Source organism: Azolla caroliniana, unplaced genomic scaffold (assembly GCF_043228905.1).
Source record: "Azolla caroliniana isolate FFs.n. ecotype wild unplaced genomic scaffold, voAzoCaro1.0.p SCAF_17, whole genome shotgun sequence".
NCBI classification, from domain to species: domain Eukaryota; kingdom Viridiplantae; phylum Streptophyta; class Polypodiopsida; order Salviniales; family Salviniaceae; genus Azolla; species Azolla caroliniana.
Genome location: NW_028230452.1, coordinates 8,456,856 through 8,484,015, shown reverse-complemented (window position 1 = coordinate 8,484,015; position 27,160 = coordinate 8,456,856). Strand labels below are relative to the sequence as shown.

The window sequence follows — 27,160 nt, the reverse complement described above, 5'->3', positions numbered from 1 at the left end:
GAATCCCAGATCTGGATGAAGGATAAGAAGAGCTTGATTCAAGCATTTTTGGAGAATAGGGTATTGCTAAAGTGTTAACAAATGATGTTTATATGTCGATGGAGGAAAGGGTTTCAGAAGTGTTAAGGTACGTGTTACATGCATATCCTTACGAACCAATTGTACGTGGAAAATCATGTAGTGTTCTAGGAGCCTAGGGGATCAACCATATAAAGGGGATTCACGGCCCCCTTCAATGTGACATCTAAAACATTGTTGTGATTCTCTTGGTACAACACAACTCTTGATGGTGTTTAAAATATTATTCAAAGACCACTTTGTGTTTAGGCTATTCTTGATGTGAATTACCTTTGATCTTATGTTTTTTGCAAAAACCATGGGGTGGGGTGATTAAGAGAATGAAGATGGCTTTTCCACAAGCTCAACCAAAAATTTCTAAATTATTGGGACCAAATGGTTTATGGGTTTTCAATGTATGCAAGGAATTCTCTTACACAATCAGATTCCCATGTAATTTCTACTACAATGGGACCCTTTAATAATGGTCTAGCCAAGTATAATCTCGCTAAATTTGATTATGAAATAATTCAACATGGCAACATACATTGCCTTCAAAGCCCCTTTCTTTACATTCTTTCATTTAATGCGCCCCCTCTTTTCTTGAGAATGGTTAGATTTGGTACTTAACGGGTGCAAGGTTGATGGTAATCTTGCCATTTGAGTTACAAACCTATAATATAAGGTGTTCACTTACAGAGATTTGAGATGTGATCACTGAATCAGTGGCATCAACTGCACATGATGATTATATGTGAAGAGCCATTGATGTATAAATATTAACAAAAGGAAGGTGGAAATTTGCAAGCCGTCATGCTGCATTGCAAGCAATAAATAAAGTTCATCGCATAACAAACATAGCAAACACAAACATTGTGGTCAAGTTCACGTGGACTGAGCACGGTATGACAAAAAGGACATCATTTCTCTTCCGATCACTTGGTAACAATAACGATAACGATAACGACCATTCAAACGTTTGTTTTCTTCTAATCTGTACAAAGCTCCATATGCAAATCAAAAGCTAGGGGGGATAGCCTTTATCAAGCAAATATGGTAATGGAACATCTATAAAATTGCATTGGCATTCATTTTGTGTGAGAGGACTCGAGAAGTGTTCCATGCAGATAATGATAGGAATCGAATAACGATCAATCAGGCTGACATCCCAAGGTGCTGTCCTCTTAAGAAAGAACCTTTGAGGTGGGAAATACAGACATTGCTTTCAATACATGAAAAGCTTGTATGTTTCTACATGGATAAACGTGTTGAAGCACTGGGAATATGGGGAGGCATCAGATTGGATGAACATATCAATGGCGCTCAAGGACATTTTCCAGCTTACATGTGCAGGAATTCAGACACTCACTCACATATGGAACCTTGAGGGATAGCAATGGAACTGAATGATTGTCTCCTCCTCACAGATTCCAGGCTTGATATGACATCTTCTCCACGTCCAACTCCAGGTTCATCTCCCTCTGCTGCCGCTACACTGGAGATGAAGCTTGCTTTCTTCACTGTGCTAGGCACAGTTCGATGGAGCTTCGGAAGTGCCATGGCTTGCAGGGGCGTGACGGCACCCCTGGCAACATCGTGTAGGACAGCTGCAGCAGAGGTCTCTGCCACAACATTTGCAACTGCAGAGGCTATGTTGGATTTCTCTTTTTGCAATTGCCCAATAGACCCACCTTCCTCTGATAACGAATTTGAGGACTGTCTGACATCAATGGGTGTGAATGCACCAACTGGTGCACCCATCTCTGAGATAGGGGTTGCTCCCTCATCCAACCACCTAACACGAGTAGATGAGTCTGGAGATATAAAGCTCTTCCTCTTGCTATGCACCCCTCGTACAGAACCTCGGTGCGAGCCACCCTCTTGTAAGGTTACACTCTTGCCTCTCAAAGATGATGATGATGCATTCTCTTTGCCTTCAGGGTCCACTTGTTTTCCTTTATCTGCAGCTGGAGTCTTCTTTTGCAAGCTTGATGGATCGATTATGTTCTCACTCCTTGGCTGCAATGTCACAGATCTTGGCGATACCACTCCTGTAGCCGCAGCCACCACTTTGGCCTTTGCTTTGGCAGCCTCATGCTTCTGCATGTCATACATAATCTCCTTCTGGAGTTGCTTGTCTGCAACTAGTATTTCTTCGATTTCATTCTTGTACTCCTTTAGCATCACTCGCATGCATTCCATGAGCATTCCTGTTAATGGGCTGTTTCTACTTTCCAGCAATCTACAAAATAATCATGAAGAGAGCAGAGCTAACTTCTTAGTTTTATATATGAAGAAGAGAGTAACACGTGATAATAGCAGGTGGCATAATTCATGCAAATTTATTTACCTCTTTAGCTCAATGAAGATAGGAATGGCATTCTGAACAAGATTTCTTTTAGCAAGCTGTGTCACAACACGGCCCTTTGCTGCAACGAATGCAGCAGCTCCATCTTCCTCACCATCGAGAGGCTCAGAATTTGCCACAGCCCCTTTGTTTCCCCCAATGCGCATTTCTTTCGACGCAAGGATTCTTAGTGAATCCTATAAAGAATAATGTTCCACATGAATTTCACAACATATTCTCAAGACTTCATCATCGCAAAAAATGGTACCTCTAGAACACACTGGACAGTAGAGTCATTAAGATCAAGGATTCCATCAGCTGCAGCTGCAAGAATATCAGCACAAAGTTTTGCTGATGTGGCAAGGATGTGCTCAGGTGCCATTTGCTTGAGCAAACATTCGTAGATATGCATCCGTTTCTTAATTACTGTATCAGATTTCCCCCTGCAATCCATACATTTCAAGCAAGCGTAGACATACAGAAGCTGATATACCCAAAATCCTTGAAGAAAATACCTCAAAGAGAACATTTTGCGTTCACTTTCTGGTGTATGTAGCATTTCGATGTGGCTGGCATGGGCATGACAATCATTCAGAACAAAAATTGTCTCAACAAAACTGTTATATGCCAGCAATGGTGCTTTGGCTGAGGAAAAATAAGCCATCAAATTAGTGATCATGAAAACCATCCTGAGTGAGAAGGGAACCAGTAATAAAATCATCAATACTTTTCAGAATAGAGCCAAAAAGGAAGTCAGCAAGTTGACGGATTTTCTCTGACTCATCGACCAATGCTAAGAGGAAGCGGTGGAACAATGTTCCCCTCCACTTCAGATAATCTCTCTGCATTTTAGCTACCAGCATTAGATTCCATGCGGGAAAATACAAACCCAAGTTCCAAGTTCCAAGTTCCAAGTAATTAATGACCACATGAAGAGCAAACCTGTAGCAATTGAGCTAGCAACACAAATCCTTGCCTTCTCACAATCTCACAGGAGTCTTGCAAAGAGTTTGTCAGCTTGTGAATATACCTAGAGATGAAGAAACTTCAGTAAATCAGAAATGTGACCTTACAGTTATTGAGCTGCAAAATTATACGCCAATTGTTTTTTGTACAACTGAGCCTTACCCATCAATAAGTGACGTATATCGTACAACAAAATCTGTCATTGCGATCATGATATTGTTTCGCACAGGTGCAGATTTACTTTTTTCAAGCTCCTATTACAACAAAGAGAAGGTTGAAATTTAATTTCTAATCAACACAAAGCACTCTAAGAAGGTTTAAAGAACTGCAAAAAATGTAGAAGAAGATAAAAATGGATGTGAAACACAAGTTTGACAATTATGAATTCAATTTTAAATCAACAGATTCAAATATTTTCAGATAAAAGAACAGGACACAGTATATGCTAGAGTTTCATGGTCTGAATAATATAAGAAGTAACCGATAATGAATCAATCACATCCTACTTAGCTTGGAATCTGGCTATATTTTTGCAACAAATTGGGAAGCATCCTATTGAAAAATTTACTAAACTTATTAAGCTTTGTCATGATGCATAACACCAATTTCTGTGACTTTATCCATATTGTACTGCTTTCGAAGGTGATTCCGTTGCTGCAGGCATATATAATCCATGAGATGCCAGGAAACAACACAAATGCTTTACACAGCTCATAGCACCAGAAGGGTAAACTAGATGCCTTTTCAAAAGTTTGAGATTTCCGAAACATTAATAAGACTTCTATTTCTCTAAAATGGAGAATGGTAAAATAGCACAAATTGGTTAATTGCGGGGCATGGTAGTTAAGGAAAAAATACCTGTAAGAAAAGTGGGACACAACTCTTTGCAAGCTCATGATTTGCTAAACACATCTTGCCCAAGGTGACCCATGCTTGGGCATGAACACCATCATTAATTTCCTCTTTCAAAAGAGCTACCTCACAATTCAAGGGTTTGTTAGTAGATGTAATTAATGCTTGCACAATTGTTGCCAGACCGCCAATCTTTGTTTTGGGGCATATCAGCACCAGAGCCCCGATTGTGAAAATGGCAGGGATAATCTGGGAAGCTGAATTAGAAGCTTTTGCTGAAGCCTTTTTTTCCTCGATATTTTGAACATCTTTTTTCCTGATTCTATCTGATTTAGGGGTCTCATAGGGATCCTTGCTTTGCGAAACAGAGGAATTATTTATCAAAGAAACATAAGACTCTATGACCATGCTAGCTTGTTCCAGAAGTTCTTCAACCCAGGTGCTTACAAGCCGATCACCTTCTTCTTCAGAAGTCGCCTTCCGAACACAAAGAACATGAAGAGCTTTTACATGAGCTCCAACCTACACAGATATAATGCAAACCATCAAGAATGACTGTTATGAATGGTCATCAGTCTATTAATGCATTAAGAAACCTTTGTAAGGGCATACGGTGGTGTTCTAAGGTGATAAAATATATTTGTGAAAACATAGCAAATGTAGAGCTCAGGATTGCTCACATAAAAAATCTACCAACTTATATAAAAGTAACACTGTATGGGAACAGAGCCACCTTTATGATACTTGAAGGCACTGTGTGATCTTCTCCTTACAATCTCATTACAATGGAGATACTTTAGTTATCATCATTCATCAACATGATGGAACCCTGATTAGGAACCCAAACAGATGATGTAGCATACCTCCATTGGTTCCATGTCGAATCTCTCTAAACACTCAAGTAACTCAGTTGCAAGATCAGCGGCTGCATCAGGGGGTAGCTCAACAGCAACATTCGAGATGGTTTGTAAAAGATGAACTCGTGCAACAGCCCAATCAGCAAAATGAACTACACTTTTGTTCTGAGGAGCTGTTTTGGGAGTCTTGGGAGTCATTGAAGTGCTCTTGTGCTTATCTAGGAGCTGCCAATGGGTTCGCAAGAATTCCCAACCGACCGCTTTGGGAATAAACGCAGAAACTTCTGCAAGAAGCAACCATGCACCAGGCGGAGCAGTCCAATACTCTTGAGATGAGATGCCTTCTTCGTGATAAGAAAACCACAATGCTTTCGATGCTGCAATGATATTTTGAAGTGCCAACGTGATGCCAGCCCTAAGCCGTTTCCTCTTTCCTAGACTTGTACAAGCACGCTTGGTGCAAGATGCAACGGCACTGTCATCAGCCATTGCTTTCAAAGCTACCAAAATTCCAGGAGGTAAAAGCCTTTCCAGCTCCTGTTCTGGCATGAGGTGCCCTCCACTTACAAATGACAACTTTGCAGTGCTACATCCTGGAAGCCTTAAAGACGCAGCGGTTGTAATGCGATCAATAACAAGCTCTTCAAAATGATTTAGGCATTCTTCTTGGATGCTAGACTCATTGTCCATAACCAATGGCAAAGCTGATTGAAACCACTCTATCACTACATGTGCATCACTGGGAAACTTGCGCAGCATCTGTATTGTAGATACAAAAAGGTAATTTTCAAAATATTCTGCTCTAAGCCCTATGATTGAAGTTTACATGAGATGATTAGAATTTGTTCAAACACCAATTGTAAAATTAGAGTCTAACCTCAGAGAGAGCAGCAAGAGCAGCCTTACGAATGCTCAACATTGGATCAGCACAAGCGCTTCCCATCGCTTCCAACATAGCCTCATCAGGTGGTCTGCCTAGCAGAGAAGCTGATTTCGTCATCAATAGCAGGGCCGATTTCCGCACTGCTACTTTATCATCAAAACATCTTCTTCTCAACAATGAACCAAGATCCCCTTGACCCGATCCTGGAGTGAGGGGTGAAGCACCAGGACCAACCATACTGGGCTCTGGTGAAGGTGTTTGTCCACCTAAGCTCGGGCTCGTTACACATGGAGTATTCCAAGAATTGTGCATCGCATATTTCTGAATAGTAAACTCGGCTGTCTCCCTGGGTGCCAAAGACATGGTTCTGAAACCCAATAAGTTCTGGAGGATAGCTCGATTCCTTATATCTGAGGAAAGAAGCTCTAATGTCTGAGCCAGATTGTGGAGTGCACGAGCTCTGATTGATGGTATCTTATCAGAGCATCGATGAAGTAAAGCTTCCAAACAGGCAATTCCCCACCAGATTTGAGTTCTTATGCTATTGCTTCCTGATGATGGTTTGTTCTCTGTGTTACCCTTTCCCACAAACTCTATTGCTTCATTACCTTCTCCTTCGATGTCTTCCTCTCCCGTGAGAACGACTTCATTAGACATATGAGAGTCTTCATTAAGATCAATTGTCTCCTTGTCTAATCCTAATGGATCTGGTAATTCTGTTAATAGAGCTAATAAAAGGTCAACAGCAAAGAGGCGATGCCGAGGTTTTCCACGAGAAAGCTTAGCCACAAAATGACTGAACTTCCTTTGATCTACAAGGGGTAAAACCTTCACTATAATCATGACAGATTCTACAGCAAGAGCTCTTGGATCAGTCTTCTCTGGAGCTTTCATGGACAAATAACGAGGTAATGCAGATATAGCAGATCGTAGTATTTGATGGTTAGGACTTTTTAACAATTCAGTAACAAAATTCAAAGTTTGCATGCGGATTTGACCTCGCTGATGAGAGTTACCTCCAGATCGAGTGAAAAGGATGCTTGGAGCGAGCAATTTCAGAAGCATGACTATTGTATTGATCGGAGAGCCATGGGTGGGTTCGAGCAAAATATGAAGAATCTCAAAACAAATCTTAGGAACACAGTGATGAGTACCTGATGAAGAATGATGATGGGAGGTCGCCTTCTTTGATCTAGAAACACTTGTTCCATCATTGCTGTGTATTTCGATGTCACTCACTATATGTGGCAATTCAACTAGAAGTTCAAGTAAGGTTCTCAAGCTTTCTTGATGATCTCCAAGATGCAGAACTAGAAGAGCGTTTTTCAACCTATTCAACAACTGCAAAATCATGTTGAAACTTTCTTGTTGTGAGAACTCTGTTCCATCCTGAGAAGATGGATCAGAATCAGGCGCATCCATGTCGCCATCGAAACCTGTCGGTTCTTCCATTTGCTTACCTTTCCTCTTACTACCTCGACCTTTTCCTAAATGTTTTCCTGGTTGTTCTACTCTTTCTGATGATGAGATTCTTTGCTCTGATGATTTACAGCCATTGCGAATGCATCCTAACAGAGAATTAAACGACAACTGGCTGAAGAGACTATACAAAGGGGATCCTGGTGCGAGCATTAACCCTAGGTATATATCTGCTGCCATGAACCCTAATTTGCGTCCCTTATCCATAGCTACGACCAATCCCTGAACGATCGAAGCCAAAGACATACCTTGTTTGGATAGATCCTCCCACGTTTCTGCATCATCAGGAGGGGATGCGGAGGCTGAAGTGTTAGCTCGGTCAGAGATGCTGCCGCTGCCAAAGAGGTGATGAAGATGACGGATGAAATGATCGGGGAGGTAGAGAAGGTCGACATCACCATGGAGGGGTCTGTCTGGGTTAGGGATTCCATGGCCGACCATTTCGGATGGAGGAGAAGGCAGAAGGAGTGCAGAGAAATGGCGGGATTCAAATTTTCAAAATGATAGAAAACGCCCACATGGGAGGAGGAGGCAGAAGAAGAAGAAGAAGAAGAAGAAGGGCATAAAAACACACAAATATGTATATGTACATATATATTATAGTACTAAGTACTAACTATATGTATGTATGTATGTATGTATGTATGTACGTATGTGTTAACACACTACTCTACTACAATGGATCAATCAATGAATGGGTACCACAAGTCAATGGAGTCAGCCATCCAAAGCTAGCTAAAGTTGGATAGGGGCCGAGAGTAGTGATAGCAATAGCAGTAGTGGCTGTAGCAATGGCAGTAGTAGTAGTAGTAGTAGAGACATGTTGAATCGATCACCAACCCATAAGCAATACAATGAACAACACTCCATTGACGAAAGAATTTCGACTCTGCTCTAGCAAACACAACAGACACATCAACAACCCCTTTTAACTTCTGTAAGATATGTTCTATCTCCATTGCCTACCATCGAATACAAAAAAACTTGCGCATATCCCCGATTATGGTGCAACCCCCCATACCTCAAAAATTCAAGAAATGTAACCCCAACTTCAAAGAGCAATCAAACATTGTTTGAAACGATAGATATTGTCTCCCACTTAGAAAATACAAGAGAAGTGATTGCATGTTGCTAGTTTGCATTGCTTTAGAGCTAAATTTAAAGGCAATCACGTAATTGATTCTCTCTAAATGAATATCTTTGTTAGAAGTGGCAAATTAGAATGCTCACTGCATTTCAAGATCTACTACAATCCATAATCAAAGTCGTAATGTACCTTCTATTCCTATTCAACTTTAGATGATAACAATCGAAAAGACTCCATGAAGCAATGGTTCGTGAGATTTGGGGTCACCTGTAAAAATGGTGTTTCTCCCCATAAACACCAATCAACCCATGGTTGCTCTTTGGTTTGTATATGTATGCAAAGGACCTTGCATTAATGTAATATTTTGTAGTTAATGTTGCCATGAAAACCATAATTCGATGGGATGCTTAATAATCATCGCGTGTCAACAAACTCTAAAATTCTTTGACATCGATCCTCAACTATGTCTCCCACCTCTTTTATCCCTAAATGAAAGAAGTGATTAAACAGGTCTAGCACAATATTTCCTTTCCCAGCAAACATAATGATTGAGAAGGCATAAGTGATTATTTTTGCAACGGATTATAATGCTCTCTACTAGATGATGGTGCCCATACAAATAAGGAGAGCACTTCATGCCATGAGACAACCAAGTGTTGAACACACGAAGAATGATGAATTTTAAGTGGAATAATTCTGTTGAGGGGGAAGCATGGGAATAATAACAATTAGTCGTGTCCTTCATATATCTTATTAAATGTTAAAAAACTATATGTTATTTGGCCTCAAATATGGTCGTTATCTAAATGTGATATCAAATTAGGGCATAAATAAATGTACCATAAATAGTAATGTTAAGTTTATTAATAATATAACAAAATCTTAGGTTGATTGAATGCCCCATTATGCATGATCAATCACTAAGGAAACGTTTGTTATATCCTCATGTTACTAGTATTCTTGTTTGATCCTTGCTCCTCCTTTCCCTCCATTGTTTTTGTTTATATCCACCATCACTCATTTCTACCTCTACACATGGTATTGCTTGATATGTATATGTGGAGTCGGCCACAACCGACCGATTCTCAAACAACAACGAGAGAATAGCAAGAAATTGAATGACAACAACAAAAATAGAGAGAATACACAAATCACCGAGACACAATATTTAACGTGGAAAACCCTAAAAGGGAAAAAACACGGGAGTCCAAAAACTCCAAAAAAAATAATTATATCGAGAGGAATATAATAAGAGACTCTGAGGCAACAACCTAGAGCTCTTCTTCGTGTACACACGGTTATAGAGTTACCTCTCTCTCTCTCTCTCTCTCTCTCTCTCTTTGGTGAAAACACACAATTATATTAATAAATGTGTGTGAAAAACACTGCTTACAATACGTGTCACAATGGAGTATGGTCACACACTAACCACACTACACTACATGGGTAGTGGAACATGTTGAATTGCCAATAGGCAAGACGAAAACTCCACTGAGGAAAGAATTTCCATTTGTTCCAATAAAGAAAATTGCCACATTAGTACTCCCTTCAACTTTCGTAGATATGCTTTCACTCCATGTCTACCATCGAATACAAAAGCGTTGCGCATGTTCCAATTATGACGCAATCCCCAATATCTCAGAAATAGGAAAACAATCTCCATCTCTGATTTTGGGTCAGCCCGTGTAAATTGTGCAAACACCCATTGTCTAGGTGTCAAATAACTCCGTGATAAAACTTGCCAAATTTGAGAAATGTAACTCCAAATTTGACAAGCAATTGGACATTGTATAAATAGATGAGTACTATCTTCTATCTGAATTGTGCAAAAGAAGCAAGTACCCGTTGCTAGTCCGCGACGCTTTAAAGCTAATCCCAAAGGCAATCCTTTGATCAAAACTCTCCAAATGAATACCTTTGCAACAAGTGGCAATTTAGAATGCCAACTACGTTGTAAGATTTGCCACCACCCATGATTAGATTTGTGTATTTTCCATTCTTCTTCAGCCTTAGATGATAACCATCCAAGAGACTCAATGGAACAATGATACAAAAGATTAGTAGTCACTTGTAACAATGGTGTTTGACCCCTTAAACTCCAATCAATCCATGGTTGTTCGCTTGTTTGTAGAGGTAAGGGACCTTGCATCAATGCAATATTCTGTAGTTGTGGCCAAATAAACCCATAATTAGGCGGGATGTGTAATAATTGTCGTGCTTCAGTAAACTCCAAAATTCTTTGAGATGGAACCTCAACTATATCTCCCACCTCTTTGACCCCCAAACGAAACAAACGATTAAATTGAGAACGCAATCTCTCCTTTCCTGGCCAACATAATAACCGAGAAGACACAAGTAACTCTTTTTGCAAAGAGTTACAATGCTCTCTACCAGATGATGGTTTCCATACACATAACAAGAGTGCTTCTTGCCATGAGGTAACTAAGTGTTGAACACATGAAGAACCCGGAATCCTAAGTGAAATACATCCATTCAGTAATTGCCACCATGAAGCCTTAATCGTTGTCCTCCCATGTGTTAAACCCTTGTTCTCAATGAAATATCGAACAATAGATATCCATGGTTGTGAGTTTGAACACATGTCTTGTAATAATGAAAATCTACGAGCCATCATATGCATAGATAAGTTCAATATTCCAACCCCCCCCAATCGCTTAAGGGTTGCTAGATGATTCCAAGCAATCCATGTGATTCCCATCTTATCCCTCTTCTTCCACAACAAATATTGAAGAGGTTGCAAAACATAATTCAACGCCTTCTTTGTCCATGGAAATAATGACAAGTAATATAATATCATGGGTTCCATAATACATTGTACAACCTTCAAGCGAACATGAAATGGCCAAGATTGTGACTTCTAATACATGAACTTATCTCTCAACTTACTAGACATCCATTCAATCAATTGACCATTTGTAACATTCATTCCTAATGGATAGCCCAAGTGTTGAAAAATAGAGCCTTTCTTCACCACGGATCCTTGCCATCCTAAACATTCCAAATCCATTTCAGTGCATGATATGAGACTAGACTTCCTCCAATTAATATGTAATCCGGAAACCAATGCAAACTGATTCCATAGAAGCATCCCCTTCTCAAGATTCTCCCGTGAGGCTTGTAAAAACATGAAAGAATCATCCGCCAAAGCTTGTGCTACTATTTGCCCTCCGGACGGAAGGTGTAAACCCACAATGTCACCATTTATTGCAAGTCTTGATAGCATCACTAACAAAGGATGAGTAACAATAGCAAACAACAATGGGCTAAGAGGGCATCCTTGACGAACGGATCTTGTGAGGGCAATATTTGATGTAACTCCCCCATTAAGCATTACTCGAGACACTGCATCTTGTCCTAATAAAAATATGTGGCGAGACATACGAGGTCCAAAGCCCATTGTATGCATTAACCTAGAAACAAAAGACCAATTAACATGATCATAAGCTTTCTCCAAATCTAATTGCACCATAGTCAATTCTTGATGGGTGTTCTGAGCATAATCCATGGCCATTTGAACATTCAACACGTTATGCAATATATTTCTACCTGCAATAAAACCATATTGGGTGGGGTGTATCAACTTTGGCAAATACTTTTGTAATCTATTTGCCAAGACCTTCGTAAATATCTTGTACAACCCCCCCATCAAAGAAATAGGTCTCCATTGATGAAATGACTCAGGAGATGCCACCTTTGGAACTAGTTTAATTAGACCAATCTTCCAAGCTTGAGGCATACAACCAGAATCCCAAGACTGTTGAAACATCAAAGTCAAGGGCCCCTTTAAAATGTTGGAATATCTCTTAAAAACTTCATTTGTCAAGCCATCCCAACTAGGGTTCTTACCACTAGGAAGGTGCCTTAAAACTACATCCACCTCATCCTCAGTGAAATCCGCATCCAATTCATGACTAATGAAATCATGCACAATACATCCAACCACATCATAAAACTCATGACGTGCTCTACTCACCTCATCTGTCATTAACAATTGTGGACCAATCAACTCCTTAAAGTAATGAAGACATATGTCAATTATTGTTGTAGGATCCACTATCAATTCATCCCCTTGCTTCACATGTACCACATTAGATTGATCATAAGTAGGATGTAATGCTTGGAAAAACAAATGAGATTGACATTGATTATCAATGAGTCCTTCCTTAAGTTGTCGCATCTTAGCATAACGATAACTTTGGCATTGCAACTGAGAAATAATAACATGCAATTGACTCTGAATATCCAAAAGCTCCTCATCTAATGGTGTATGTATCAATAATGCATTACACCTAGAGAGAACTTGTGAGAATTATCGAATAAGACCTCTTCTTCGTTGAGCATTGGTTACTCCATACATACGATTAATGATGTTAATGTTTCGTAATGTGACATCCCATGCTTTAACTCCTTTAAGATTCACTTGTTGAGAAAAATTTACCAAAATTTGCTCCATGAGAGAATCAAAGTGAGGTTGAAGCAAAAGAGAAGAGTTAAAGCGTAGTGGAGGCTTTCCAAGTAAAGATTTATACATGTCAATTGCATGATTACACACCTCCAAGCAAATAGGAAAGTGATATGAAATTCCAACATCTTGTAGAACGTTCATACGAAGTGATGTCGGTAAAAAAGAATCATCATGCATCACATACATTCTATCTAACCGACTCCATGTTTGTCTATGTTGAGCAGATTGGAAGGTAAAACTTGGATCATTCCCTTGCAACCATGTCCAAACATCCAACTTTAGAACCTCCATAGCCAATGAGTCCCAAGCAAGTTGCTCAAGATCATCCATGATTGAATGTCCAGACTTGGATTGAAATGCATCAACACACATGTTAAAATCGCCCATAAGTAATCCTAGACGTCCAATAGATAGGGTTTGAAGGAGTGAACCCCATAATGCAATACGTTGAGTGGCTTGGTTAGGGGCATAAATCCCAACCACCCACACAACCTCGCCAAAAAAAGTGATTTCTAGAACAAAAAACCGACCATAAGGATCATTATGCACCACTTGAGGATAATACTTATCCCTCACGATTAATACCACACCTGAATAATGATTATTAAGATGTCCTGCATAAAATGATGAATATCCACACTAATGCACTGTGGATCCTGCTAACTCATGACACTTATGCTCAACTGCACATACTACATCCCATTCTCTACTTAACAAAGTTTCCCATAGTATATACTTCTTATGAGGAGAACATGCCCCTCTCACATTCCATGTTACCACTTTCATTCAATCAACAATGTTATGGGAGCACTTGCTCCTTTAGAGCAACTGATGTCATGAAACTAGTCAAAGCATGCTCCAATGCTGCATATGGATTTTCATGCACCACATCCTTAGGGTTGTCTATCAAAATCTTTTTTTAGGTCCTCTTGCTTGACGAAAACCTCGAGAATTCGATGAATTTACAACTCGTCCCAATGAATCAAATTGAAGGTGAAGGGGTAATCCCTTATCCCTAGATTGTCGTTGCCAAGGAACTTTTCGAGGGCCCTCCCTAGTTCCTGAATTACCTTGCCAAGTAGTCACACGAGTAGTGGGCAAGCTACTATGCTGCATATTCATTGATTTCCCTTTCGACTTGCCCTTAACCTCATGCCAATCTTTATCAACAACATCACTACTAGCTCTATCCAACGGTTTTTTCCCCTTATCTTTAACCACTAAACTTTGTTTTTCCATATCCATAGATTCAATTCCCTTATTCTTAGGGCCCAAACCTTGAAGTGAGACCTCTTTATAACCTGCTCTAGGTGATGTTCCTTCATCCACAAAATCTGACACACCAACATCTCTCCCAACTCCTTCCTTATCGTTCCCTTCAATAGGAACCTTTGTAGTTGAAGGACAATGACCGTGGCATTCCGCCATAAAGTGACCCCATTTACCACATCCAAAACAATGACTTGCAAATGTCTCCCACTTCAATTTAAAACAAAGACTTCTCATACTAGGAGCATTCATACGCACCCATCCTGGCCTCTTGTGACTTGTATCCCATAACACACAAAATCTGCACTTATTTGTAGCATTTGCATGTGGAGATACCATTTGACTCATCAACTCTGGTAAAAGTGGCCATAAAAAAGCATGCTTACAATCCACTGTAACCCAAACAGGACATTCTTGTTTTAACAAAGCATGATAGTCCACTACGGGGGACCATTGCATAACATGCACCAATCGTTTATCAAAAAACACAGGAACTTTACCCAACAATGCACTTCGATGCTTCGGTGAACAAAATACTACATCATAAAACCCTCGTGGTCCCGCATATATATTTTCAACACAATTTGGTGACACGATTGTGTTCAACCATTGTTTAATCCAATTAACATATGGGAGTTTGCCGGTAAAAAATAATATAACATGATCATAGAATACATCAAATGATTGCAAAACTGCCTTAGCATCAACTTCCACATCATGCACATCCTCTTCAATGCATTCTTTCGCTGCATTTTCATTTTCTTCCACAATATCCGACAATAAGGTATTGGCAATTCCCCATAAATTATCCCAATTACAATGATCCTTGTCAACTTCATCTACATGTATTATTTCGGCATATGTTAATTTTTTCTCATTAATTTCTTCAATTCCCTTAAACCTCTTAGAGCTTCCAATGTCTTCCCTTTCACGATTACATTCAACCATCACACTACTCTTTTTTGGATCGATTGTTTCCATATCAATATCCCCCACAATTTGTGAGGAATTCATGTTTATGTCCATCATTATATCGATCCGGGATAAAAACAATTTTCCATGAACAAGAGAGAAAATCAGAACTCACCCGATTGAAGAGGTCGAAGATTTTGAAAGCAATCGAAGACCCACAATGAGTTTTGAGTATGTGGATGCCGACAACACAAGATTCCTTATTGCTATCGCTGCTTCTCATATAAATCGCCAAATTCAACTTGCTATATCTCGTTGCGAAGCTCTACTCGAGGGCTTTCCAACGCTTATCTTTGTGCTCAATTCCGTTACTGATAGAGAGCGCAACAATAAAAACAAATTCGCTTCTTCTTCCCTTCTCCACTCTTGCGTTTTTTCCTCTCTCTCTCTCTCGTCTAGTGACATAAACGACAACAACATGTACACACACACACTACATAATGATTTGCCCTAGATGTATTTATACTAATACATACTAGGGATCAACAATGGTTCGGTTTAGGCTTAGCCGGTTTGGCCTGATCCAAGCCAAACCGGCTAAGCCTAAACTGTTTCAGGGATCTCAAACATGAACTGAACCGAACCGAACCAGTTCACAAACCGGTTTAGCCTAAACTGGTTTGTGAACCAGTTTGGTAAATGGCTTGGTAACCGGTTTGGAAACCTCTCTCTCTTTCCCCTTGTCTATTGTCTCCCTCCCTCTCTCTCTTTCTCTCTCCCCCTCTCTCTCTAATATTTCTAAACGGCTTAACCGGCTTAGCCGGCTTGAGCCGGTTTGGCGAGGCTCAAGCCAAGCCACGCTGAGCTCAAACTGTTAAGGCAAGTTCAAGCCTAAATCGAGCCGAGCTGAGCCGCTAAGCCGTTTTCAAGCTGGCTAAGCCAAACGGTTTAGGCTTGAGCCGAGCCGTTGCCGATCCCTAATACATACTATGGGCTATTTACAAATATGGCTTGTCTTAGGCGCACCAAAACATATTTACAAACATGTCCACCGCCATGACTCCCCCTGCTTGTGGAGGGTCAGAAACTGCTGTCGGCATTTTGATTATGCCGTTTGTTCTGCTCTTGTCGGCCGCCTCTATTGCGCGCCGATTCGCCTCGTCCACCACGACCACGGGGCCTATCTTCCTCCGTGTACAACATCTTGCCGTTAGCGTGCGTACTCGTTGACGCACCTGCGTGGTTTTCCTCTACGAGCAACATCGATTGAAGCTCGAAAAACGAAGGCGTATTCTCCCTTGTACAGACTGCCGTTCGAAAAGCTCTGAACCTGGACGCTAGCCCACCAAGGTTCACTTGCACCATCTCGTCCTCCTCGACATTCACATTGATGGAGGCAAGTGAGTCACAGATTTACTTGATTCGGGCTGTGTAATCCGCCACAAATAGATCTTTCTGTCGGACATTGCTGAGCTCCTGCCTGAGCTGCAGCTTCCTGGCCGTTGTGCTTGCGGCAAAAAGCTTTTTGAGATTCGCCCACGCGTCATTTGGTGTCTTAGCATCCCGAATATTGCTCAATAGCTGGTCGCTCACACAAGATGCAAAACAGTAGAGAACTTTGCTTGCCGCTTGTTCCCAAGCCGAAAAATCTCTGTGTGTCGAATTGAGTGCTACATCATTAGATCCTTCGACATAACTCTAGTAGCCGTGACCGAGCAGGTAATGGTGCATCTTGTATGAAAAAGATGCGTAGTTGCTCATGTCGAGCTTCTCAGTCGGTAGGGAGCTTCCCATTCCTCTGTCCATGTTGTTGTCTTATCTTTTCCGAAACAACTCAACTATGTCTCTGTCACAAGCTTTTCTGTTGGTTGTAGAGGACTTCAACCCTCACGCTTTGATACCATGTAAAAGAATACATGTGCGGAAGCGTATATGAAACACAGGGTACACAGTTCGGAGAACGATAGTTTTGGTAAAACACAGAAAATGTAGAGATGGAGATGGTGATGGAGAGATAGAGAGAGAGAGAGCAGAAAACTCAGTTCTATTTCAAAATAATGACACTCTGTACATACTTCGTGCTCAATGAGCACCTTTTATAGAAGCCTTGACTATCGGGCTAACACAAGTACTGACAGTACTCGACTGCTCATAAATGAGCCTACTACACCAACTCCCAAAATTATTCCTTATAAGGAATACCATACTAACGGCCTTTCGGTTTATGCACCAATACGGCCACGTTATGTGTACTGTTTTACGCACCCAATCTACGCATTGGGTTGTGCACCGTGTTACGCACCCAATGTTGAGCTTGTCATTCAACACGGAAGAGAAGACATACTTATAAATATGTTTTGAGTAAGCCTTTTGAGGCTATATTTGTAAATAGCCCTAAGTTCATATAAGTATAAATATGACTTAGGGCAATCCCTTTATGAGTGTGGCGTTTGTTATCATATTGTGAAATGCTCAAGATGTGAAATGCTCTCAAGAATAGCCTCCCTTTCATTATGTCTCAAGTTACATTTTATAGACTCTCTCTTAGCGTGGAGGGTGTTCTCCCGCTCCAATTAGCTCTACTAATTATGGGGCTTGGTGGGGGCCTAGTTTGGGTGTGGTGCATGAGGCTTGGTAGGGGCCTAATTTGGGTGTGGTCTATGTGTGGTGCATGGGGCTTGGTAGGGGCCTAATCTAGGTGTGGTCCATGTGACCACCACAATTCCCCCTTGTAAAAAAAGAAAAAGAAAAAAGTTATTGTGCAGTCTAAGCGCGACGAGGCGTGGACGACGGTTCCAGACGGGGGGATGACACGGGCGTGGGCGTAGGCATGAGTGTGGGTGGGGGCGGTGGTAGTTGATGGAAGGGCTTCATGCGAGACTGGTGAGCAAAGGTAGAGCGGTTGTTGGAGGCGCGGCGGAGCAGGTATGTAGTGTCGCGTATCTGCTTTTGAACTTCGAAGGGACCGATCCATCGGTGCATGAGCGATTCGCTGAGACCGCGACGACGGATGGGGAAGTAGACGAGGACTTTGTCACCGACGTGGTATTGATGGTCGACACGGCCTATATCGTGTTGTCGTTTTTGGCATAGTTGTGCCTGGTGCAGGTTGCTCGTGATGGCTTTGCGGAGGAGGGGCTGGAGTTGTTGTAGGTGGGACCACCAAGACATTGCGTCAGCGTGGAGTCGTGTGGTTGGTTGCGGGACTGCCACTTCTGGGGGTAAGCGCGGGTCCCTTCCATAAAGGGCCCGAAATGGGCTAATGCGGGTAGAGGCTTGCACAGTTGTGTTGTAGGCATGCGTAACGAAGGGCAAGATTCGGTCCCAGGTTGAGTGCAGTGGATCGATGTAGGCTGAGATTTGTTGTTTTAAGGTTCGATTGAGGCGCTCCGTCAACCCATTCGTTTGCGGATGGTAGGGTGACGTGAATAACTGTTGGATTCCTAGTTGTGTTGAAACGAGGCGTAGGAGCTCACCGTTGAACTGGGGTCCTCGATCGGACAAGATTTGGAGTGGGCAACCGTGGGGGAAGATGATTTTCTCCAATAGTTTGGAGGCGATGGTCATAGCCTTTGCATCTGGGATAGCGGCCGTCTCAGCCCAACGCGTCAAGTACTCGGTGATGACGAGGATGAATTTGTTCCCTCCTTGTGACTCGGGAAAGGGGCCCATAATGTCCCATCCGACGATTTCAAATGGAGCTTGAACTTGTATCGGATGTAAGAGGCCTTGAGCCACTTGAGGTGATTTGATGGCCTGACATAAGTTGCATGCTTTGATGTAGGAGGCGACCTCGTGGCGTAGCCCAGGCCAATAGAATTTGCGACGAATTTTGTCGAGCACCTTATGAAAACCCAAGTGGCCGGACAACGGGTGATTGTGGAAGAAACGAACGTAAGACTGGCGTAGTTGCTCAGGCACGTAGACTCGGGGTTCTTTGCCTACTTGACAAAAAAGTAGGACATTATCCTGGATCATGAATTGCTTGGTGAGGGATGATGTCGGTTCAGCTCGTAGGCGGTGGCAGATATCTTGGATTTGTTTGTCGTGTTGTTGCATGTTGGCCATTTGGGACGAGGATATGGGGAAATCGATTGTGTTGGAGGTGATCTGGTTCGCCTGAAAGGATATGCGGGATAATCCATCGACGACGATGTTTTGTGGACCATGGCGATAGCGTAGAGTGAATGTGTAATCCTGTAGCGCCAAAACCCAACGAAGTAAGCGGCCGGGTGGATGAGCCTTCTTTATGAGGGAGAGCAATGGCTGATGGTCGGTTTCGACTGATGTATTTGATCCGTGAAGGTATGGGTGGAAACGATGGAATGCCCAGACGATGGCGAGGAACTCTTTTTCAGTTGTCGAGTAATTTTGTTCGGCTTTGGTAAGTGACCGACTGATGTAGGCAATCAGGCGGAGTTGGTCGTTGTCGTCGGATTGGAGCAGGACCGCACCAAGGCCGACATTGGAGGCATCCGTCTGCAGATGGAAAGGCTTCGTGAAATCAGGGTGGGCCAGGAGGTCAGAGGCTTGGAGTGTTCTCTTGAGCTGCAGGAAGCTGGATTCGCAGGCTTCGGTCCACAGGAAGGGTGCGTCTTTTTGTAGGAGCGCGCGTAGTGGGGCTGACAGGTTGGCTAGCCGTGGGATGAAACGAAGAGAGAACGTGAGGAGGCCGAGGAAGCGTTGAAGCTGCTTGACTGTGGTGGGGCGTGGGAATTTTTGGACTGCTTCTGTCTTCTCCGGGTCCATTTGTATTCCGTCGGAGGAGATGACGTACCCAAGGAAGCGGAGGCGCGTACTACCCCATCGACACTTCTTCCATTGCAGCTGCAATCGATAGTGTTGAACACAAGTTAGGACCTCCCGAAGGACTTGAAGGTGTTCTGCCCAAGTGCTTGTATGTACCAGAATATCGTCTAGATAGACGATGACGACACGACGGGTGATGAGATCATCGAAGATGGCATTAGCCATTCGCTGGAATGTGCTCCCCGCATCAGATAGGCCAAAGGGCATCCGTGTGAACTGAAAAATGCCTTTCCTAGTGCGGAATGCAGTTTTGTGGGCATCGTGAGGATTCATCGGGATCTGCCAATATCCCGAGGCTAGATCGAGGGAGGTGAAATACTTTGATTTGCAAAGCTGGTCGAGGAGGTCATCGATACGAGGGAGAGGGTATCGGTCATGGGTGGTGACATGGTTCAGTTGTCGGAAGTCGACACAAAAGCGGTAAGAACCATCCCCTTTCTTTACCATGTGTGGCTCCGAGATCCACTCGCTCTTGGAAGGTGTGATAATCCCTTGTTGGAGCATAGTTTTGACGGCGTTGTCGATGCGCTCGTGGTCGAGAGGCGAGCGACGTCGGGGAGCTGCGTTGATGGGGTGGGCGTTGCCTGTAGGAATCGTGTGGTGAATCGGAAAACGGACCGAGGGAGGTTTTACAGGTGGTGTAGACAACGAGGGAAAGGTGGCGAGGAGCCGTCTGATGTCGTTGATGCGCTCCGCCGGTGATATCAGGTACTGTGTGTTGCTGATGTGGGTGGTATCCCACGGAGTAGTGAAGAGCGCGATCGGAATGTGATCTGGGAGGATGAGCTGTTGTGCGGAGAAATCGAGACAGGCTCGACTATGGAGGAACCAATCACATCCCAAGGTGATTGGGAACAACTGGCGCGGGAGGACGTAGAAACGATGGTGGATCTGGGCAGAACTAATGGTGAGCATGCACCTGACTTGCGTATGTGAGTGGTACACCCGTTGTTGGTCGCCGAAGAGGATTTTAATGGGCGGTGCGTGGCTCGTGGGAAGTTGTAATTGGGTGACTAAATCTGCGCTAATGGAAGAGATGCTGCTGCCGGAGTCGAGGAGAACTTCTTGGGTCGTGTGCTGGAGGCGGGCGATTGTGGTACAAACGGGCGAAGTTGATGAAGTGGAGGCGTGGACGTGCGGGGGCGGCTCGATCGTGGGAGAAACGGGAGAAGTTGAGGACGTGGAGACGTGGATGTGCGGGGGCGGCTCTCCCTGCGGCACCCCGCGCATTAGTTTTCCGGGAGCTCAGAGAGGGAGGCAGCGTCAGCTAATTGGACGTTCTGCTTCTGTTGGTGATTCTGCCACTTTCGGCAGTGACGCCGAATGTGGCCATAGTTGTTGCAGTAGAAACATTTGGGGCGTCCCTGGCTGTCTCGTTCGGGCAATGCACGCTTGGCACGTAATTGCGCGTTCTGGATGTCGATGTCCATGGGAGTGACGGCTGGTATAGTGTTTGTATGATCATGACTGAGATTACCTGGTGTGTGCATGTCGTGCGCGTCAGCAGCTTCGATGCGTTGGGCAGTGAGGATGGCTTCGTGTAGTGTCGTCGGGCCTTGATCGCGTACACGGCGGCGGAGGTCATGTCGTATACGCGGCCAGAAAAAAAACAACTTCATGTCCTCTGACATGTTGGCGTCAGCCCGACGTAGGATCTGCACAAAACGAACCGCGAACTGGGTGATGGGTTCGCGTGGTTGTTGGGTAATTGACTCAAGTTGTTGTAGGGCCGTCTGGCGGGAGTCTTGATGAGCAAAATTCCGAATCATGGCTGCCCGTAACAGATCCCAGTCGTTGCGTGTCTCTTCGGGTTGTTGTACAAGCCATGTTGCCGCGATATTCTCGAGGAGCGTCTTCATCTCCATTGCCTTCCGAGGGTGTGGCCACTGGTGGTAACTGGCCACCATTTCGAAATGATCCAGCCAAGAGAGGACGTCTTCCGATGGTAGGCCGGAGAACGGTTTTGGGCGAACTCGAGAGTCCGGGAGATTTTGTTGTGGCTCGGATCGTGCTGAAAGAAAGGACAACATGGCTTGGTTAGTATGGTTAACTTGTAAAATGATGTTGGACAGAGCTTGAACCAGTTGGTCGATTGGCGATGTGGGCTGGTGTCCTTGATTGTGTTGTAGGAATTCCAGATTCATCGAGTTTGCGTTGCCGTCGTTGTTGTCGTGTTGCATCGTGGCGGGCGTTGTTGGGGTCGTGAGTTGGGGTGGCTTGGCCCGTCTTCTCCACCAAGATGTGAAATGCTCAAGATGTGAAATGCTCTCAAGAATAGCCTCCCTTTCATTATGTCTCAAGTTACATTTTATAGACTCTCTCTTAGTGTGGAGGGTGTTCTCCCGCTCCAATTAGCTCTACTAATTATGGGGCTTGGTGGGGGCCTAGTTTGGGTGTGGTGCATGAGGCTTGGTAGGGGCCTAATTTGGGTGTGGTCTATGTGTGGTGCATGGGGCTTGGTAGGGGCCTAATCTAGGTGTGGTCCATGTGACCACCACAATATTATTGTATGTGTATAACTGTTGTACAAACAAAGAGCGAGAGTGTCATGATATGGCAAGACTCGAACCCATGACCTTAGGTTATATGGGTTGAGCTCTTGACCATTAGACCATGTATTGTAATACGTAAAATATTATTTTCATTTACATTTTATTATAGGAAATTAGTGTATATTCCAGATTTCTCTGGAACATTCTAGAAGCTTCAGGATTACTCCTGAAAACACTATAAAAGAGGGCACTAGGCATTATGTTGAACCAAATTGGTTCAACGCCAATCTTAAGCCTTTTAGCCACCATTGTATATTCTCTTCATATAATACATATCTTTCTTATCATCACACACACACACACACACACACACACACACACACACACACACTCTCTCTCTCTCTCTCTCTCTCTCTCTCTCTCTCTCTCTCTCTCTCTCTCTCTCTCTCTCTCTCTCTGTCTCGCTCACTTCTTCCTTCTCTCGAAGAAGTTCCACACCTCTCATAGTACTAATCCTTCGTTTAGTACTAATTCCTTCTCTGTCTCAGTACTGTTCATGACAGTTTGAACCAATTTTCCCTACCTTCTGTCTCTCTCATTTCCTACTAATCTTTTATTCCTCTTTTCTTTCATCCCATGGCCACTGTTAGCGTTGAAGAATATCAATCTGTTTTCTCGGAATTTCAATGCTTGAAGGAGAAGTTCCATGCTTTGGAACAAGAAAACCAACAGTTGCTGGGGGATCTTCAACAAATCTCCTTAGAAAAGCAGCAAACGCAACAATAGCATGGGGAACTTGCATTACGCGTGCAACAACTCGAAGCCACCATCGTAGCGATGCAACAACAAGGGCCCGGAACACAAGGGATTCATAAAGAACCTAAGATTGGCCTTCCCACGAAGTTCGATGGAACGCGATCGCAGTTTAGAGGGTTCCTTAACTAGGTACGATTAGTTATTCAAATGCATCCTTCCCGATATCCCACCGATGCATCACGAGTGGGTTTAGTAGGCACTTTGTTAAGTGGCTCAGCATTGTCATGGTTCGCTCCACTATTAGAAAAGAAATCTCCGTTACTCAACAATTTTGAAGAGTTTCTAGGTGAGTTTAAAGCATGTTTCGGAGATACTGACAGCATCAGGACCGCAATCAACAAAATCCGGCGATTACGCCAAGGTGACCGTCCGGCCTCCGCATACGCTGCAGATTTTCGCCTACTCGCCGCCGATATCCCTTGGGATGATCAAGCGTTGATGGAGCAATTCCGTTATGGTTTACGCAACGACGTCAAGGATTTACTCTTGACCTTCCCCGAAGAGCCAAAGTCCTTAACAGAAGCAATCAGTCGCGCGGTGAGATGCCGAGGGCAAGATTAGAGCCCACCTATGCCTTAGTGGTAGCAAGACCTTTTCCGAGGGAGTCATATAATGCGCCTCTAGCGAATACTCCGACTCCGATGGAGATTGACACTACACGTCGTCGAGGGCCATTATCCGAAGAAGAAAAGCAGCGACGCCGTAAAAATCGACTATGTCTTTACTGCGGTGGACCAGGACATATCGCAATAAATTGCCCCCATAGGCCAAGAAGACAGGTAAACCAAATAGTCGCTAGTTCTAATTGTACTAAACCCGAGCCTATTTCAGTAGGGATATCTGATAGTAATATCCCAGATCTAGCAAACAAATTTGGTGTCCTTAGTCAGTTAGAAGAAGGGTTAAACGACTAAGTCCAGCCAAAATAGGAGCTGTTTGGTTGGACAGTCCTAGATCTGTGCAGCCCATTAGTGGTTCCATTCCCTCTAAGCAAGTTAGTGATGTGTTCGTAGCCCAAGTAATAGTTAGTACTAAAAGTACCCCTCCAGTACATGTCCTAACAATCCTAGATTCCGGAGCTAACTCTTGCTTTATGGATAAGAAATTTGCTCAAGCTCATAAGATATCCCTAAGAAAACTCTAGTGTCCAGCCTTTGTAGTAGTCATTGATGGACGTCCCATTGCTTCCGGAAATATCATAGACGAGTCAGAGCCCATTAATATTGTCCTAGATAACTTAGCATGTGTAGTATCATTTAATATTATTAGTATCCCAGAACATCCTATAGTTTTAGGGTTACCGTGGTTCGAGTTACATAACCTAGACATAGATTGGAGAACAAGAGAAATCCGGTGTCGACAAACCCAAGGGTCAACTCAGAAGATGGCAACCATTTCGCTACGTCAATTGCGTAAAGAAGGGCACAAGGAGGAAATGTTCCTCTTTGCAATATCAGTAAAACCCTCCAGCACCACTAAAGAAGAATCCACCGTTCAACTTCCCGAGAAGTATCGTCATTACGCCGATGTGTTCGATAAAGTACAAGCCAACACACTTCCTCATCATCGACCGTACGATTGCCCCATCGATCTACAACCAGGAAAAGAGCCACCATGGGGACCGATCTACAATTTGTCACCAACCGAGTTGGAAGTCCTTCGGGCCTATATAGAGGAGAATTTGGAAAATGGTTTCATTCGACATTCGAAATCTCCAGCCGGCGCGCCCATTTTCTTTGTCCAAAAAAAAGATGGATCTCTTTGTCTCGTTGTAGATTACCGTGGCTTGAATAAGGTTACAATCAGGAATAGGTATGCTCTTCCCCTTATCTCAAGTCTTTTAGAACGGATCAATGGTGCCAGGTTCTTCACGAAGATCGACTTACGGGGAGCATATAACCTCATACGGATCCGACCAGGAGATGAATGGAAGACCGCGTTTCGCACCAGATATGGGCACTTCGAGTATACTGTCATGCCGTTTGGCCTCACTAATGCGCCGACAGTCTTCCAGCACATGGCTAATGATAAATTCCGAGATCTATTGGATGATTGTTTGATCATCTATTTGGATGATCTACTGGTTTATTCACAGACCCAAGAAGAACATGATTCTCATGTACTATTAGTACTAAAACGACTTCGAGAACATGGTCTGTATGCAAAGCTGGAAAAATGTAGTTTCGGGTGCAACCAAGTGGAATTTCTCGGCTACATCATTTCGTCAGAAGGCATCTCCATGGACCCAGCTAAGGTCAAAACGGTGGTAGAATGGCAGACTCCGCGTTCGGTGCAGGATGTGCAATGCTTCTTAGGCTTTGCCAATTTTTAACGGAAGTTCATACAAGATTACTCAAAGATCGTTCTACCTCTCACACAACATACCAGGAAGGGACAACCGTTCATCTGGTCTAAAGAAACGGACATGGCTTTCGAGAGTCTTAAAAAGGCATTTACATCGGCTCCAATTCTAGCTCATGTCGATCCGGAAAAACCATTCATTATCGAAGCTGACGCATCGGATTTTGCATTGGGGAGCATTCTGTCACAACAGGGGAATGATGAGAAGCTACATCCTGTGGCTTTTCACTCACGCAAGTTTGATGCCGCTGAAATCAACTACGAAATTCATGATAAGGAGCTATTGGCAATAGTGGATTCTTTTATGCAATGGAGGCATTTTCTGGAGGGATCCTCTCATCCAGTCACCGTATTTAGTGACCACAAGAATCTTGCCTACTTTCAGGATGCTCGTGTGTTGAATCGATGTCAAGCTCGGTGGGCCCACTTCCTCACGCGTTTCGACTTCAAAATTACATATCGTCCGGGGAGGCACCAAGGGAAGGCAGATGCATTATCACGACGTTCGTATCTAGCACCCCGTCCCGGCGAGCCAACTTTCGATAACCAAAAACAAGTCATCTTGGGACCGGCACGACTACAAGCAACACAGATCTTCAACATGCCTATGGATTCCCGCGTTATCGATACCATACGTGATGACTTGAAGACAGATGCGTTCGCCCAAGCTATACTAGCACAAATTGATCCCTCTCGAGCGTCGTGTTCACAGTCGCAACCACCAGGTACGGACTATCGGCAATTCAAATACCATGATGGATTACTCTTCTTTAAAGAACTTTTGTATGTTCCTAATGGTTCTTGCCGCCTTCGAGTAGTACAAAACTGTCATGACACATATACAGCTGGGCATTTTGGTAGTACTAAAACATTACATTTAGTACAACGATCATTCTGGTGTCCCTGTATGCGACAATTTGTCGAGGATTTTGTTCGGACTTGTGATACATGTTGTAGAGCGAAAATGCCAAGGCATCATCCATATGGTTTATTAGAACCATTACCAATTCCAAGCAAGCCATGGCAATCCATTGCCCTAGACTTCATCACAGATCTTCCAGTCTCTAAGGGGTTCAATGCGATTCTAACGGTGGTCGATCGATATACGAAGATGGCTCATTTCTTGCCATGTACTAAGGAGATCTCCAGTGAAGACACTGCCAAAATTGTCATGCGTGAAGTATGTCGGCATCATGGACTTCCCGATAGTATCATTAGCGACCGTGGACCCCAGTTCGTGTCAAAATTCTAGAAGCACCTTTTTTACATGCTCAAGGTCACTTGTAACCTCTCCTCCGGCTACCACCCACAAACCGACGGCCAAGCTGAACGAACAAATCAAATGCTGGAGCAGTATCTGCGGTGCTTTCTCAGCTATCATCAGGACGACTGGGCAGATATTCTCCACTTCGCCGAATTTGCCTATAACAACTCTATCCACGCATGCACTAAAATTACGCCATTTTATGCTTATACGGGATGTCACC

At 43.3% G+C, this 27,160-nt stretch overlaps 2 protein-coding genes across 2 annotated transcripts; both read right to left on the bottom strand.

Moving 5' to 3' along the window:
• Nucleotides 1-1,111: 1,111 nt before the first annotated feature.
• LOC147853066 (binding protein) lies at nucleotides 1,112-7,882 on the bottom strand. The gene is made up of 10 exons (XM_087333358.1): nucleotides 5,957-7,882; nucleotides 5,086-5,838; nucleotides 4,229-4,744; nucleotides 3,533-3,624; nucleotides 3,347-3,434; nucleotides 3,132-3,246; nucleotides 2,920-3,049; nucleotides 2,673-2,847; nucleotides 2,408-2,601; nucleotides 1,112-2,299 (listed from the first exon to the last, which is right to left on the bottom strand). Exons 1-10 carry the CDS (start codon nucleotides 7,880-7,882, stop codon nucleotides 1,423-1,425), a joined length of 4,866 nt encoding a protein of 1,621 aa, XP_087189484.1. The 3' UTR covers nucleotides 1,112-1,422.
• Nucleotides 7,883-21,128: 13,246 nt separating this feature from the next.
• Nucleotides 21,129-22,148, bottom strand: LOC147853065 (uncharacterized). Its single transcript, XM_087333494.1, has one exon. The coding sequence runs from the start codon at nucleotides 22,146-22,148 to the stop codon at nucleotides 21,234-21,236; it is 915 nt and encodes a 304-aa protein (XP_087189620.1). The 3' UTR covers nucleotides 21,129-21,233.
• Nucleotides 22,149-27,160: the final 5,012 nt, after the last annotated feature.